The sequence below is a fragment of the Apostichopus japonicus genome, chromosome 11 (assembly GCF_037975245.1).
Source record: "Apostichopus japonicus isolate 1M-3 chromosome 11, ASM3797524v1, whole genome shotgun sequence".
In the NCBI taxonomy this organism is placed as follows: domain Eukaryota; kingdom Metazoa; phylum Echinodermata; class Holothuroidea; order Aspidochirotida; family Stichopodidae; genus Apostichopus; species Apostichopus japonicus.
In genome coordinates, this window is record NC_092571.1 from 27,644,809 (window position 1) to 27,657,895 (window position 13,087).

Below are 13,087 nucleotides of genomic sequence, written 5' to 3' on the forward strand. Positions count from 1 at the left end.
TCATATCTGTTGACCCGCTTGTAGGTGACATTATATTTCTTACATTTTCGACGCCATATTCAGATCTCAAAGGTGCCTTCCGATCAAAAATCTGATCACAATTTGTGATCACAAAAGTGTTGGCTATAGTGTTGGTTACTTTATGGGTACATGTAGGACCACAATAACTTGGACTATTTGAGCCCATGCAATCTTGCTTGATAATTATTATGTGTATTGTCATATACCCCTACGCAAGGAACCACAGTGCCCTTGGGCTCTTGTTACAATTTGACTACTGCATGGTGACCGAATGACCTCTGACATCCACCAAAAATGAAAGGCGTCTTGTACTCAATGTGGTACTTCTACACACGAAACATGAAATTGACCTGACCTTCCCTTCCCTTACAGAAAAGCTAGCTTGCAAGATGATTGCGCATGCTCGCAACTAGCTTGCATGATGATTGCAGCTGGTTGCGCACGCTTACATACGCTTGCCTAAGTTTGCGTCATGCTAGCAAGTGATTGCACAAGGGCTGAAGTCAATAAATGGTTAGCTTATGCAAGCATGCGCAAGCATGCGCAAACTAGTTTAAAACCGCGAAAAGTTTTCTTAAACTTCTGCAAGCATGCAGAAGATCGCGAAGAGTTTTCTTCAACTCCTGCGAGCTTGCAGAAGATTGCGCAAACCTGTGGAATTTAATGCAAGCTTGTGCAAGTACATACAGTAAAACAGGATTGCAAGCTTGCACAATAATGTCTTGAGCACATGTAAGAAATTACCTTATTGACTTCTAAAATACATTAAACAAAAGCCAAAGGGCTTTCTCAAAGAAGATACATGCTTAATTCTAAAGACTCTGTGTGCAAAAGATTAGAAAGAGAAAAACTAAAAGCATGAAAGAGAACCAACAAGATAACATGTGTGTTATAGCAAGTATAATTCACTCTAAAATGCAAAATACAAAAAGTAGACACTTTTCTGTAAACTGCATTCGCTACACTTAAAAATGTTGAACACTTGCTAATTTTCAATAACACATACGATTATTATTATATTATTTACATACTGAATATTTTCCTCTTTGTCAGTCCTTTTCCAAAGTGTTTGGAGGTACTGCAATAAATACCTCACGATTTGATTGATCAGTATCTATTAATACACAAAGATGCAAAATTGATGCAACAGGGATCACGTCAAGAGAGGCTGCATCACCTGGAAGTAAAGCTTTGAGTAAGACAGAGAAAGGAATTTCCTTGTCTGCAGTCCAATAATCCAAAGAAAATGGAATTGATGTTTCCATCTTGGTTACCACAGCAAAACATTCTAACTTCCCAATGCAATCAACTAATATATAATGCTGTATTTGACCAAAGGCCTGTTTATCCCCTGACATATAGCACACCGTTAATGAACTTCTCTTTTTTGACATTTTAAAACTTCTTGAATGGTAAATTATTTTACTAAGCATAACTCTTTTATATACCAAGTGACTATTACCATCCAATTGTGGACAGTATCTTTTCAGGAGGATGATGATATCCCTATCCAGAGACATAATAGTTGGAGTGCCAAGGACATAAACACCTGGAGAAACTAACTTCTTCTTCTGAGGTGAAATCCTCTTATTTGACACACGATAATAAAATTCGATAACAAGTGCGCTCATGTTGCTTACGCAGGATGGAAACTTGAGCATTGCTCCAATACTATTAGCAATCTGAAGTTCTGGTCGCTGAGTACCATGAAAAAAGTGGAGCAGTTCTCCATTGATTCCCTCAAAATGAAAACAACTAGATACCCAAAGTGGTCCTAGGTCTCTGACACTGTCAGCTAAGTGGAGAAGGAGGTGTAAATTAGCACTCATATCCTTTTCATCATACAGTGTTGCAAACATACATACAAATTGCCTCAACATTTGCTCAGATTGTAAAACATCAGTAGAACAAATACTAGAACTGTTCAAAATAAAAATAGCTTGAACAAGGAGAAGATAATGGCTAAAATATCTTCTATCCATAACAGTTGATAGAAGTGGAACTGAGTAATAAAATAAAAATGATCTGCACTCTGATGCTTTCCAGTACTTCATGTGCTCTGCAATGCTTCTGGGTACTCTAGTGATAAAATTTGGTGGCTTAATTCTTAGTAATTGCTGGTCTATAACTGTGAGGTGAGCTCTCAGTGAATAGGGTTCTCTTGAATGAGACTGAGAGAACCACAAGTTCAACAACTTCCTTACTATACCTAACAGTACCTGGTGCATGTAATCTATAGCTGTTCCTCTGATAATATCGCATCCAAGAAACATAAACCATGATGGGCCTTTAACACCATCTACTGAATGACCTTGTGACAGAGCGCTAATAGCAGCCTCCTTAGTCTCTTCATGTGTTCTTTTAGGTCCATCTATGTGTTCATAGTCATATGGGTACACATGAGTAAAACCTCGTCCTGATGGCACATGCTTACCTGGCTGCTTGCAGCGACCACACCCAAATTGGCCATTAAATTGTGTCATATTGAGCATAATGCACTTTGCTGGAAGATCACAAGTACCACCGAGTAAGATACCATGTACATTTATGGGATTGTCAAAACCAAATGGTTGCAATTTAATACCATCTGCTATATTTTTAAGGGCAGAATGGAATGGCTCTAAGAAAGTGCCCATACAAGGCTTTTTGTTGCCAAACCAGATTCCAGCAAAGAGCATATTTTCTTTCAAAATACGTTTTTCATAAGGCAACTCATTAATCATAAGATACATAGGCCAAATTGAAAATTTTGAGGATTTGAAAAGAGGAATGCCATCAGTATACCAGAAAAAGGACAAATTATGACGGTTCCACAAGAAGCCACCTTCTCTAAAATGTTTCTTGTACTGGTCACCATCAAATATATCTTCTATGTTATCTTTTTTTTGTTTTTTTTCTATTGAATCTGTGTTGCAAATCATTAAAAAATCCCTCTCTTTCATAAAGGTTGATCAACTGATCCACTAGTGGTATTTCAATAAAGCACTCTCCATTATCAAACTCTGAAAGCTTTGAGCCACAAACTTCACAGTCAGATGGAATTTCACCCTTTAATAAAATATTGCATCCACCACAAAATTTGTGAAAAATGATAGGTGACTTTAAATTAGAAAAATATTTTTCAAAAAGATGAACTGATGTCTTACAAAGGTTTGGCATGCAACAGTGTAGAGATATTAACACTAAAAGGTCCTGGAGACATTCTCCAGACAATTGGTACCTCATGGTAAATGTTAATATTAAAAATAAACTCTCTGCTAGACTAACTGGTGCTCCTGAGTAGAGAGGTTCATTTTCTGAAGTAACCTCAGTATCAGTAAGGTCATCCTCACAGTCAAACCATTCTGTGTCATCACTGCATGGTTCTGCAGAATCCAAGCTATTGGCGCAACTATCCTGTTCCAACTCTAGTTCTGTTTCATCACCAGGCAGTATCAAGTCTTCTGGAGTTTGGTTTTTCCATGCCTCTGGAATATTCTCAACTACTGAATAGCTGTTATAAAAGAAAACGCAAAAACAATATTAAGCAAAAGTTCAACAATCTGAATTCACAACAGATCCTAAAATTACTTCTAATGAAAGATTTTTATAGGAGATAAGTTATAATTACTCAGCTTTTAAACATGATCAATGTGGAATTATGTTAAATACTTCACAACAGTATGTTTTACAGACAATTGTCAGACATCAAGAGAAAGCTAGAATTGAATTGCAGGACTATCAACCTAATCAAGTGACTAACAGATTTGCTCAGGAGCTTTAAGGATTGTCAATTTCTTTAAGTGCAAGGTACAGTACATAATATGACAGTCACACAGAGGAACAGTGAAGAATAACCCAAGTGTGATGAGCATCTAAGCCTTCTAAGGATTCATTTGCAATGGCAGTTCGAGAAGAAAGAAAAGAAACAAGTAAGATCAACTAAGTTTGAACACTAATATTTATAAAGTAATATCAAAACACACTGCATACATCTTACTGATAATTTGTTGCCTTGGCCCTATACAGTGTAAAAAACCTAGGATCAAAGGCCCCACGTTGGCCCACAATTGTCAACAACTTTAACCTAGTAGTAGTAGAACACTGACTGACAGTTGTTACTCCATTCATTAGGCCTAGGCTATAGTTCAGCCTAGGCTAGACTACAGGTAGTTCCTATTGATCATCATGCAGGAAATCGATTCACTGGTTTGTGGTTGTTCTTGTAACTATACTGCAATGCTGTAGGAATTTCTGAACAGAAATTAGACTTTTTCAAATACAGTAGCCCCGAAGTGATATAAACGAGTGCGCTGTCACAAACCTAGCTTACCTTGTAGTACTATACTAATAGTACTAGGCCTATATGCTGGTATTCTTAGGCTACATGCTGATACTGTAGGCTAGGTAGAGTAGGGTTTTTTCAAGTTGCACGCGATATTTATCTTTATTATTTATTTATTTTGGTTTTATAAAATGGATATAATCAACTTTTAATCATACCAAAGTTATTGATCTGCTTCATTGTACCCATGCAAGAAGAAAAAAAAACTCAGGCCTACGCGTATTCCTAACTTGTACTTTCTTCGAACCATTCACGAATCTCACACACTAAACAAAGTTCCAAGATTGTTTACATGTTTGACTTACTCAAGTTCACCACAAAACTTCAATCGATTAAAAGTAGATAGCCTACTCAGCTACTGGGAAACACGGTGAATACTCCTCATATTGAAGTTGTGTTTTCTTTTTGCTTTGCTTTGCTAGTGTCGTTTTTTTAAAAATGACAATAATATTTAAAAAATAGAAAACGCAGTTTGCAGAGTCAATTCGTTCTCTGACATCATAGTATATGCTACTTTGTTAGCTGACGTCTTAGGAACACGTGACTAGCTTAATATTTTAGGGAAGTTACGTTAGGTAGTAGGGAATAAAAGAAACATGGAAGAAAATAAGTTACAGAAGTAGAGGGCAGTTTCAAAACTGGATGTGACTTACCAAGAAACTGTTACATTTTCGTTAACTTCTGTTTGGGAGCCGTCGAGTCCCCGACTTTCAAACCACGTTTCTTTAGAACATTCGCCATCTTTTTGGCATTCACTGTCATCGTAAGAATTAGTTTTAAGCCTCCAAGAAGTTGTGCGAGGTACTTCAAGATATGGATCTTCGGAGCGTAGATAATCCGAAGCTGTTTTTCTTTTTTTTCTGTCCGACATTTGCTTTTCTTGTTTATAAAGACACAACTTAGAAATAAATCCCGTTCGAGTCTCAGAAAAAAAGGTTTACTCTCTCGGAAGTCAATGATAGATTTGAAAAACTCACGCTACACTACTGATAAACCCGGCGACCCCGCTCTCATCATAGTACATAGGAGATGCGAGATTGTGGTTATTACGTCATCATTAAGACCCAGTGAAGTTCGATTGTTCCGGCAAATTTTGAAAATACGCAATGCGGAAAAGGAAGGCCAATACGGAACTGATTTTCACAGTTTGTACATGGATTTAGCTTAATAATTTTGTCCTTTTTAAAAAAAAAATGTTGTTAAGCATGAGGAAAGAATCTCCAGTGAAAAGGACATTCGGTGTTTTATTTTGCTATTAATAAATGGTACCGCCTCAGATATGCGTGATCGTTAAAACCACAACCACTGTTTCTATGCCTGTAATACAAAGCCATCCATTGTCTTAACCGCCAAATTGTTAATCCATGAGCAGAGTTACTTGGTATTCAGTGCTGGCTATCGTAATATTCAACAAACTGACTACAGTCATACACGCTCACACAAAATACTTACTTTGCAGATATATATATTTCTTACGATTACCAGAGCAAAATTAGAGAATTTTCTTATAAGAGGTTGACACAAATTTGCTATCAATTTTAACTTGAAATTGTGAACCATGTCTGCAACAAAGTGTCTCTTATTTTGGACGGAGGATCAAACGATGAGCATCGAGAATATAACCGCCATCGCCGATATTTCGAAAAGAACAGTCGGGGCATGCACAATTGCTAAATGGGCAGGAAAAAAAAACTACAACGCCAAAGTACTGATGATCAGCGGTAAGTATTTTCGTAAACGATTTACGCACCTTAATTTTACAAACTGTAAAAAAAATACTAGCTCTATCCTCGAAATTCTTTAACTTAGTTTTAAGTGATCATACTGTGTTAGGCCCAGGCTCATAGGCCCTGGCCTAACGTTAGTGATTTTATTTCGATAAATGTTAGCTTTCACTGGCTATATGCCAGGCCTACTACAAAGGGATACAGGCGTTGAAATTATATTTTAGAGGCAAAAAACGAACTTCACTTCGTTCATAGTAAGGCGCAAATGCGCTAGATATTTGATTTCATCTGATATTGACTAACCCTTTAGGCCTAACAGTAACAGTTGTTGTACACTAAACAAAGCAAACGTCATAGTTATGTCACATGGGCATGGGCGGCGATCCTGGGGGGGAAGGGGGGGATATATCCCCCCCATGAAAATGGGTGGAGGGGATGTAATACACCATATCCCCCCCACCAAATGCCAGGGATAAGAATATTTTATGCCTACATTTATGCATCATCGTAAATGTACGGCTCTTTTTTAGCTTCATTTCTCGCCTACCATAAACGCAGTGCGATCTTTTCAAATAAACCGTCTTTATAAAGCAAGAATAGTTGACTGTGGGCTTCCTTGGCCCTATAACAACAAAATGTATTATTGCGCCCACGGTATTGATATAGTACATATATGCACCCTCATAGTATTCATATAGGCCCTATAGTAGGCCTACACACGTACATGTTCCCTCGAACAGCTGAGAATCTCATGTAACCAGGGTAATGCTTACACGTTTCACCCAGATGCACTAGCAATCGGTACCTAGAAATGTAACTATGTACAATTGTGTATTGCATGTGTATAGGCCTATAATAGCCTGCATGAGGCCATTTTCTTCATCGAATAATATAAAAGAGCTCTCGAACATTCTAACGTAGCGCCTGAAACAAGATTGACAGGGGCAATTTTCCCAAAATAACACCCGATATAAAAAAAAAAAAGGATTTTGGATCCTGATTATGAGATATTTTGGACATGATATCCTTATTTTTAAGTTGGGTATATGCCGCTTGGAAACCTCGGGAAGTGCCGTTTCCGGCCATCTAGAGGGTTTGTAAATCCCAAAATTTTCTTGTACGCTTCGCGCCAACTCATGGTGGCGCTACGCTTAGATAGTCAACAAGGTCATATCCCCCCCACTCGGAAGTACGGATCGCCGCCCATGCACATGGGCACATTTTCGACTAGATTTCTTGCAAAAACTTTCAATTGTTCTGAGTTGGGGAGGGAGGTACATAATCCAGTGCTAATCCATATTATTATGCCCCTAAAAGCAGAAGGGGGGGGGATTTATGAAAAATTTGTGATCAAGAGACAAGAATAAATATGTAAACTAAGAATAAATAGGCGTTTGAATTTGATAGTTACGTCTTATTCATAACTTGATAGGGGAATGCCAGATGTTCATCATATTCATTGTACGTTGATGAAGTACGATAGTTGGTGTTTATATCATGAATATTAATGAGGTCACAGGGTCAAACCTGAAAATCTGCAATTAAAATGTTCAGTCTACAACCTCAAGTCCGATTGAAATAAAACTTGGTATAGTTAATGTTGTGAGGTGATAACAGCCTACAGGTACAGTATGTGTTGATGCATGTTAAATTTGATACAGTTTTATATTGATAAGGGGTGTGGCTTCATATAATTTGCTACATTTAGCTTCTAAGGTTCGCCATAACTCGATAAGGGAATGCCGGATGTTCAATTGTTCATGATAGTCACAATGTACGTAAACATGTATTATAGCGAGCACTGAGCAGTTGGAGGTTATAACATTATTATTAAGGAGGTCACAGGGTCAAGCCTGAAAATCTGCAATTAAATACTACTCTACAACCAAAAGTTTGATTGTACTAAAACTTGGTATGATGTAATAAGGTAATAACAGGTATGTGTAGATGTATGTTAAAATTGATATATTTGCATATTAATGAGGGGGTGTGGCTACATATAATATGGCAACATTTAGCTTAGCCTTTGGTACGAGATATCTTGGTAGTGGGTTATCAAATGTTCATGATCGTCACTACCAGAAGATGCTCTATAGTGAGTGAAGAAACCTATTTGGTGGTTATATCATCTATATTAATAATGTGATAGGGTCAAAACTTCAGGCATTCGTCAGAACTTTGTTTCTTAAGAATTAACATGAAATCCATCATTCATCAAATTCAGCAAGGAACCATTCAATTCATTGCAATGATTTCATTTGTTTTGTTTTTAAATTCGTAGTGTCTTCACTGTTACATGAAAGCAAAGCAACTCTATAAAAGTATCTTTCAACAAATTCTGTTAACAAGCCAAAATTTTGTTGTAGAATTCATTATAGACAAAAAGACAAAACTAGTAGCTTGATAGCTTTAAAAGTGAAAATTGTAAAAATCTCACATTGTTAGCACTAGAAATAATACGACTCAATTGTAACTTTTATGGGGTACAGTAAAAAGTTCTTAAATAGGTGAAAATTATGGAATGTGAAAACAGTTGCTCTCTCCCAAATTTTTTAATTGTACAACTACTAAGATAATTAATGTTTGGAACTTTTGATATGTTTTGTTGACAGAAAACCTTGGTGAACTACGCCAAAAACAGAGGGCAATTAGCAAAGGACTAAGGGAAAGTCAGTTGTCAGCTGTTGATCAACTGACTAAGGATACTCCTCAGTGCCCGGTTCAAAAGAAGGATGGACGAAAGGTAGCCTCAAAGGCAAACCTAAATGAAGCCCTTGAAGCTCAGAGGAAGACTTTTCGGGAAGCTATTGCTTCCAGTTCAAAAGATTGCACTCAATGTGGGCAGAAGACGGAAGAGAACCGGGAACTGAAAGAGCAGTTGGATGAAGCCAAAGGAGAGCTCCTTCTAATGCAGGATGAAAGGGATGAGCAGTCTATAAGGTTTAAGGACATGATGGACATGCATCAGAAGGAAGTTCATGACCTTAATGTGAAACATGAAAAAGAACTTGCTGCAGCGAAAAGGAAATACTTAGATAGAGAGGGGTGCAATTTAGCTGCATCACCCAGCAGCTCAATATTTTCTGTAGGTAAGTAAGCTTGGCTTTAGTTAGTTTCTATTCTTTACAGCTCTGCCAGAGGAACTTGAATTCGGAAGGCTTTCGAACATCTAGACTTTGCAATTGATCAAAATTAAGTTTGTTGGTCACAACTTACGGATTTGTTGGATTGAGTTTTTACTATCAAGAGTTACTGTTAAAGCCCAAGGTTGTGTTTGATTGTAAAAACTTTTAAGAAGATCAAATTGTCTTAAGGAACAGTTGATTTAGACCACAATCACAATAATGTATTTCTTTCAATTTTTTTTTTACTATTTTTGCAAAGTATGATCAAATTATAAAATTTGACCAAAACAATGAGTAACATCAATCAGTTTGCTTTGGTTGATTTTGACCTTGGTGCAGGCATATAGCCATTCTATCCACAAAAAAATCAACTGTGTTTTCGTTGTTCAGTTTTAAGTCTTTTGAACTAGATTGCACTTTGCAAAATGGTAATTAATTATTTAATAGAAGTACATCAGTGCAAGGCTGTGATTGTAGGATGCTTATCAGGACTGGAAAAAAGGATTTGGTTTTTGAAAACTTAGTAGTATAAGAAAATTTGTTATTGAACTGAGATTTAACATCTGAAGAATGTTTGATAAGATTTTATTAGATTTGTGAAAAAAAATGTAATTATTTTTTAATGAAATATATTGACACATGTTAAGGAAATTAGGATGTGACATCACACCCTCACAGTTAGTCTTTCTACATCAGTCATTTCCAAAGAAATTTTGAAATCTTCAAAGAGTGATATCTCCTTAACAGAGAATGCTATCATGGTAGTTTCTTCACTATTCTGTTTGTCTTTTTAAGCTCTTTCATACAAGATAGACATGTCAGACACCTGAACCAATCCTTTAAAGGTAGTCTTGTGGTGGGATCCATAAATGATTATCTTTTATTCTTACTCTGCCATTTTCCTTTCGCTGTCACTTATTGTGAATATCACTTGGTTCTGGCTATTGAATAATCTACAAGTTTCACTACCTTTACAATGTGGTAACTTTTTATCTATTTCTCCACTGTAGAATTGACACCAAAGAAAGTAAAGTTGTTGGGAGACATTGCTTCGATGGCTCAGAAGAGCTTCAATTCTTCATCTCCAGTCCAGAAGGAGGCGAGTCTGGAGTCATGCAGTCCTGTTGAAAGAACATTAGAAGTAGATGTCTCCCCACAGCGTGCAACCACATCAACCACCACATCATCTACTCCAAGTTCATCTACTCCAAGTTCATCTCGTGGACTCTTTGCAGGAGTCAAGCTCGGAGATAAACCAGTGAGTGCTCTTTATTATGTGCTGAATTCGCTGCCTTCTTTCACTTTCACATTTTTTCATAGGGACACTGATGTTATTGCAGTTGGTTCTTTCCAAAGTCTTTGGATGGTATTCTATTCAATTTATGAAATTTGGGTTCATCTGTTCATTATGCAATACAGAAAGCATTTGATTGTAAAAATCCATTGCTGACAAAAATCCAGACATGAAAATGATGTTAGTTGGACTTAAAGACTTTAAATTTATTGTGGTTTGTAGCGGGTCTCTCTTGTAATTAGTTTAGCTCGGCGGTTTAACTTCAGAACCAATGATATACTGGAAGAGGAACTGATCTTTTGAACCAAATTCAGTATATTTTTATATTTCAACCACATAGATTGCATGTACTCAAATAATACTTTCTTTAACTCCTCAGAAAATGATTTTTCTTTCGGGGATGTGATTCTTCAAAGTGTCTGAACGAAAGGGGAATTGCTACTTTCATTGTAAGGAAATAAGCTGCAGGACTTTGACCATGACAATGACAGATGGTGCAATACAGAAATCATACAAGCACGACTTAAACTTCTGTTCTTTCTGGTTGAAATCAAATATCAGGTTATGTCTTTTACATTTCATGTCAATTTCCATTGCATGTCTTTGACTTTGTCTTTTTTTTTTTGCAGCCTCTGGTTGAACTTTCCAAAGGAAGTGGAATTACACTAACAGCAATGCAGCTGTCCTTTATTCATCGGGTTTCTCGCCAGAAACCAGAATTAATGCTGAGGAAACTCCTAGAGGCAGTGTTCACACATAAGGAATTGGTAAATGGATGTGCCATGGGTGCCAGACTAGCAGCAAACAAAAAGAGTGAGGGCACCTCCACACCACTGGACAGTGAGAAGCTTTCGGCAATCAAGGGTTAGAACTTTGATGTATTATTGGTCTAAAAAATGTTCACTGATTTCTTTTAGTGTATTCAAAGAAACTACATGTGAGGGGAGCATGGGACTTAAAACCCACACAGTAAACTCGATGGTGGCTTTAAAATTAGGGACTGCCTTTTTTTGGAGGGTTAGGGTGCTGGTTGTTTCCACAAATTAAGGTTCTAATCATTCCAATTGTGAGGTTAGGAGTTAGAGGGGTGGAGAGAGACATATAAGGCCTTATGAACAAGGGGCATAAATAAATAGGACCTTGAACCACATACAATATGCATGTAGTTTACTTTTAATGGAAATAGATCATTTTGCCCATTTCCTCAATTAGTTTACAAGATTTATTGGTGGCTTAAAGATATTGGTGTATGTGTTTTTTGGGAGGGCTTTCAGGTTAGAGGTTCTCTTCTCAAGGTCAAGGAATTTAGATTGCCATGTTTTACAATTTTTTCCATTTAATTTGTCTATTTAATTCCACACCTTTTAAGCACAAGTTTAGGGGAGATGGTATTCTGTAAAAATTGTAATGGATTCATCTTAGCACAATGTGAGGCCTCCCCAATTGCAAGGGTTCCATGGTACCCATATTGATAACTAAGTAGAGATCTGACTGCTTTTTCTCATGATTCAACTTTATCAGATTTAAGAACTTTCATTTAACTCATGTCAATTTAAAATAAATTGACAGCCTTCCAAAGGTAAGCTTTCTTACACCATTTTTTTTTATAACTATGAGGGACTTGTTCAGTAAGTCGTTTCTGTTATTTGAAGATGTTATGTTTAGTGTTTCTCTTAACGGAATAAAAAATGATACATTATTTTTCTTTCTTGGTCTCTTTGCAGATTACATTTTGAAGAAATTCAAACAAACAGATGGGAAACCTGCCCTTATAGAAAAGGACATGAACGCAATAATTAACAGCAAATGTGCAACAGTTAGAAGGGGGTTGAACTCCAAAAAGGCTAATTAGTTCATGTTTCTTTGTATTTTTCTTCTTTTGAGCTGTCTTCAGATAGTTTTCAATACAGACTTTTTTATAGCAAAGAGACTTAAACAATGTCGTTTGTCATGTCTTAACTTCTGTGTAAATTTAACAACACATGGAAGAGTTAAAAGAGCATCTAACACTTGTTGGATTGTCAAAATCATATACTAAAATGCAGTTTGACAGCCAAATAAAACATGCTTGCGCTAGCTTGCACATGCTTGCACAAGCTTGCGCAAATGCTTTATTAGATTGTCCAGTGCGTGCAGAAGATCGCAACATAATGTAAGCATGGCACGCTTGCGCTAGCTCACACAAGTTTGCGCTTGTTTGCATTTGTTCCAACTGCAAGCATGCGGTAAGCTTGCAATCATCACAAGCTTGTTTCAACGTGCAGCAGGGAAATGGCCAGCTTGCGCAATCATATGTTCGCGAGCTTGCGCAACTTTACTGCAGGCTTGCATGACCATCCTATTGGCAAGCTTGCGCAACTATACTGCAAGCTTGTGCAATCATACTGCAAGCTTCCGCAATCATCCATTAGCAAGCTTGCGCAACAATGCTGCAAGCTCGCGCACACATGCGTAAGCTCAATTTGTTAGTCCACTGCAAGCATATTGCCATAGATTCAAGCTTGCAATTGTTCCAATTGCAAGCATGCTGCATGCTTGCAACCAGCATGATTCTGCAAGCTCCCTACAAGCATGCGGCAAGCTCGTCTTTTCTGTA

The 13,087-nt window shown here is 37.1% G+C and overlaps 1 protein-coding gene and 1 pseudogene across 1 annotated transcript; one reads left to right on the forward strand and one right to left on the reverse strand.

Annotated features, from left to right (window-relative positions):
* Positions 1-387: 387 nt before the first annotated feature.
* LOC139976119 (uncharacterized) lies at positions 388-6,087 on the reverse strand (annotated as a pseudogene).
* A 1,322-nt stretch (positions 6,088-7,409) lies between these two features.
* LOC139976120 (uncharacterized) lies at positions 7,410-13,087 on the forward strand. The gene is made up of 4 exons (XM_071984557.1): positions 7,410-9,161; positions 10,208-10,455; positions 11,121-11,355; positions 12,216-13,087. The coding sequence occupies exons 1-4, from the start codon at positions 8,981-8,983 to the stop codon at positions 12,341-12,343; spliced, it is 792 nt and encodes a 263-aa protein (XP_071840658.1). The 5' UTR covers positions 7,410-8,980; the 3' UTR covers positions 12,344-13,087.

Coding starts and splice junctions, on each gene's coding strand:
- LOC139976120 (XM_071984557.1), top strand. CDS start 8,981: ATGCAGGATGAAAGGGATGAGCAGTCTATAAGGTTTAAGGACATGATG. Junction 10,456..11,120: donor TCAAGCTCGGAGATAAACCA/GTGAGTGCTCTT, acceptor TTTTTTTTGCAG/CCTCTGGTTGAACTTTCCAA. Junction 11,356..12,215: donor GAAGCTTTCGGCAATCAAGG/GTTAGAACTTTG, acceptor GTCTCTTTGCAG/ATTACATTTTGAAGAAATTC.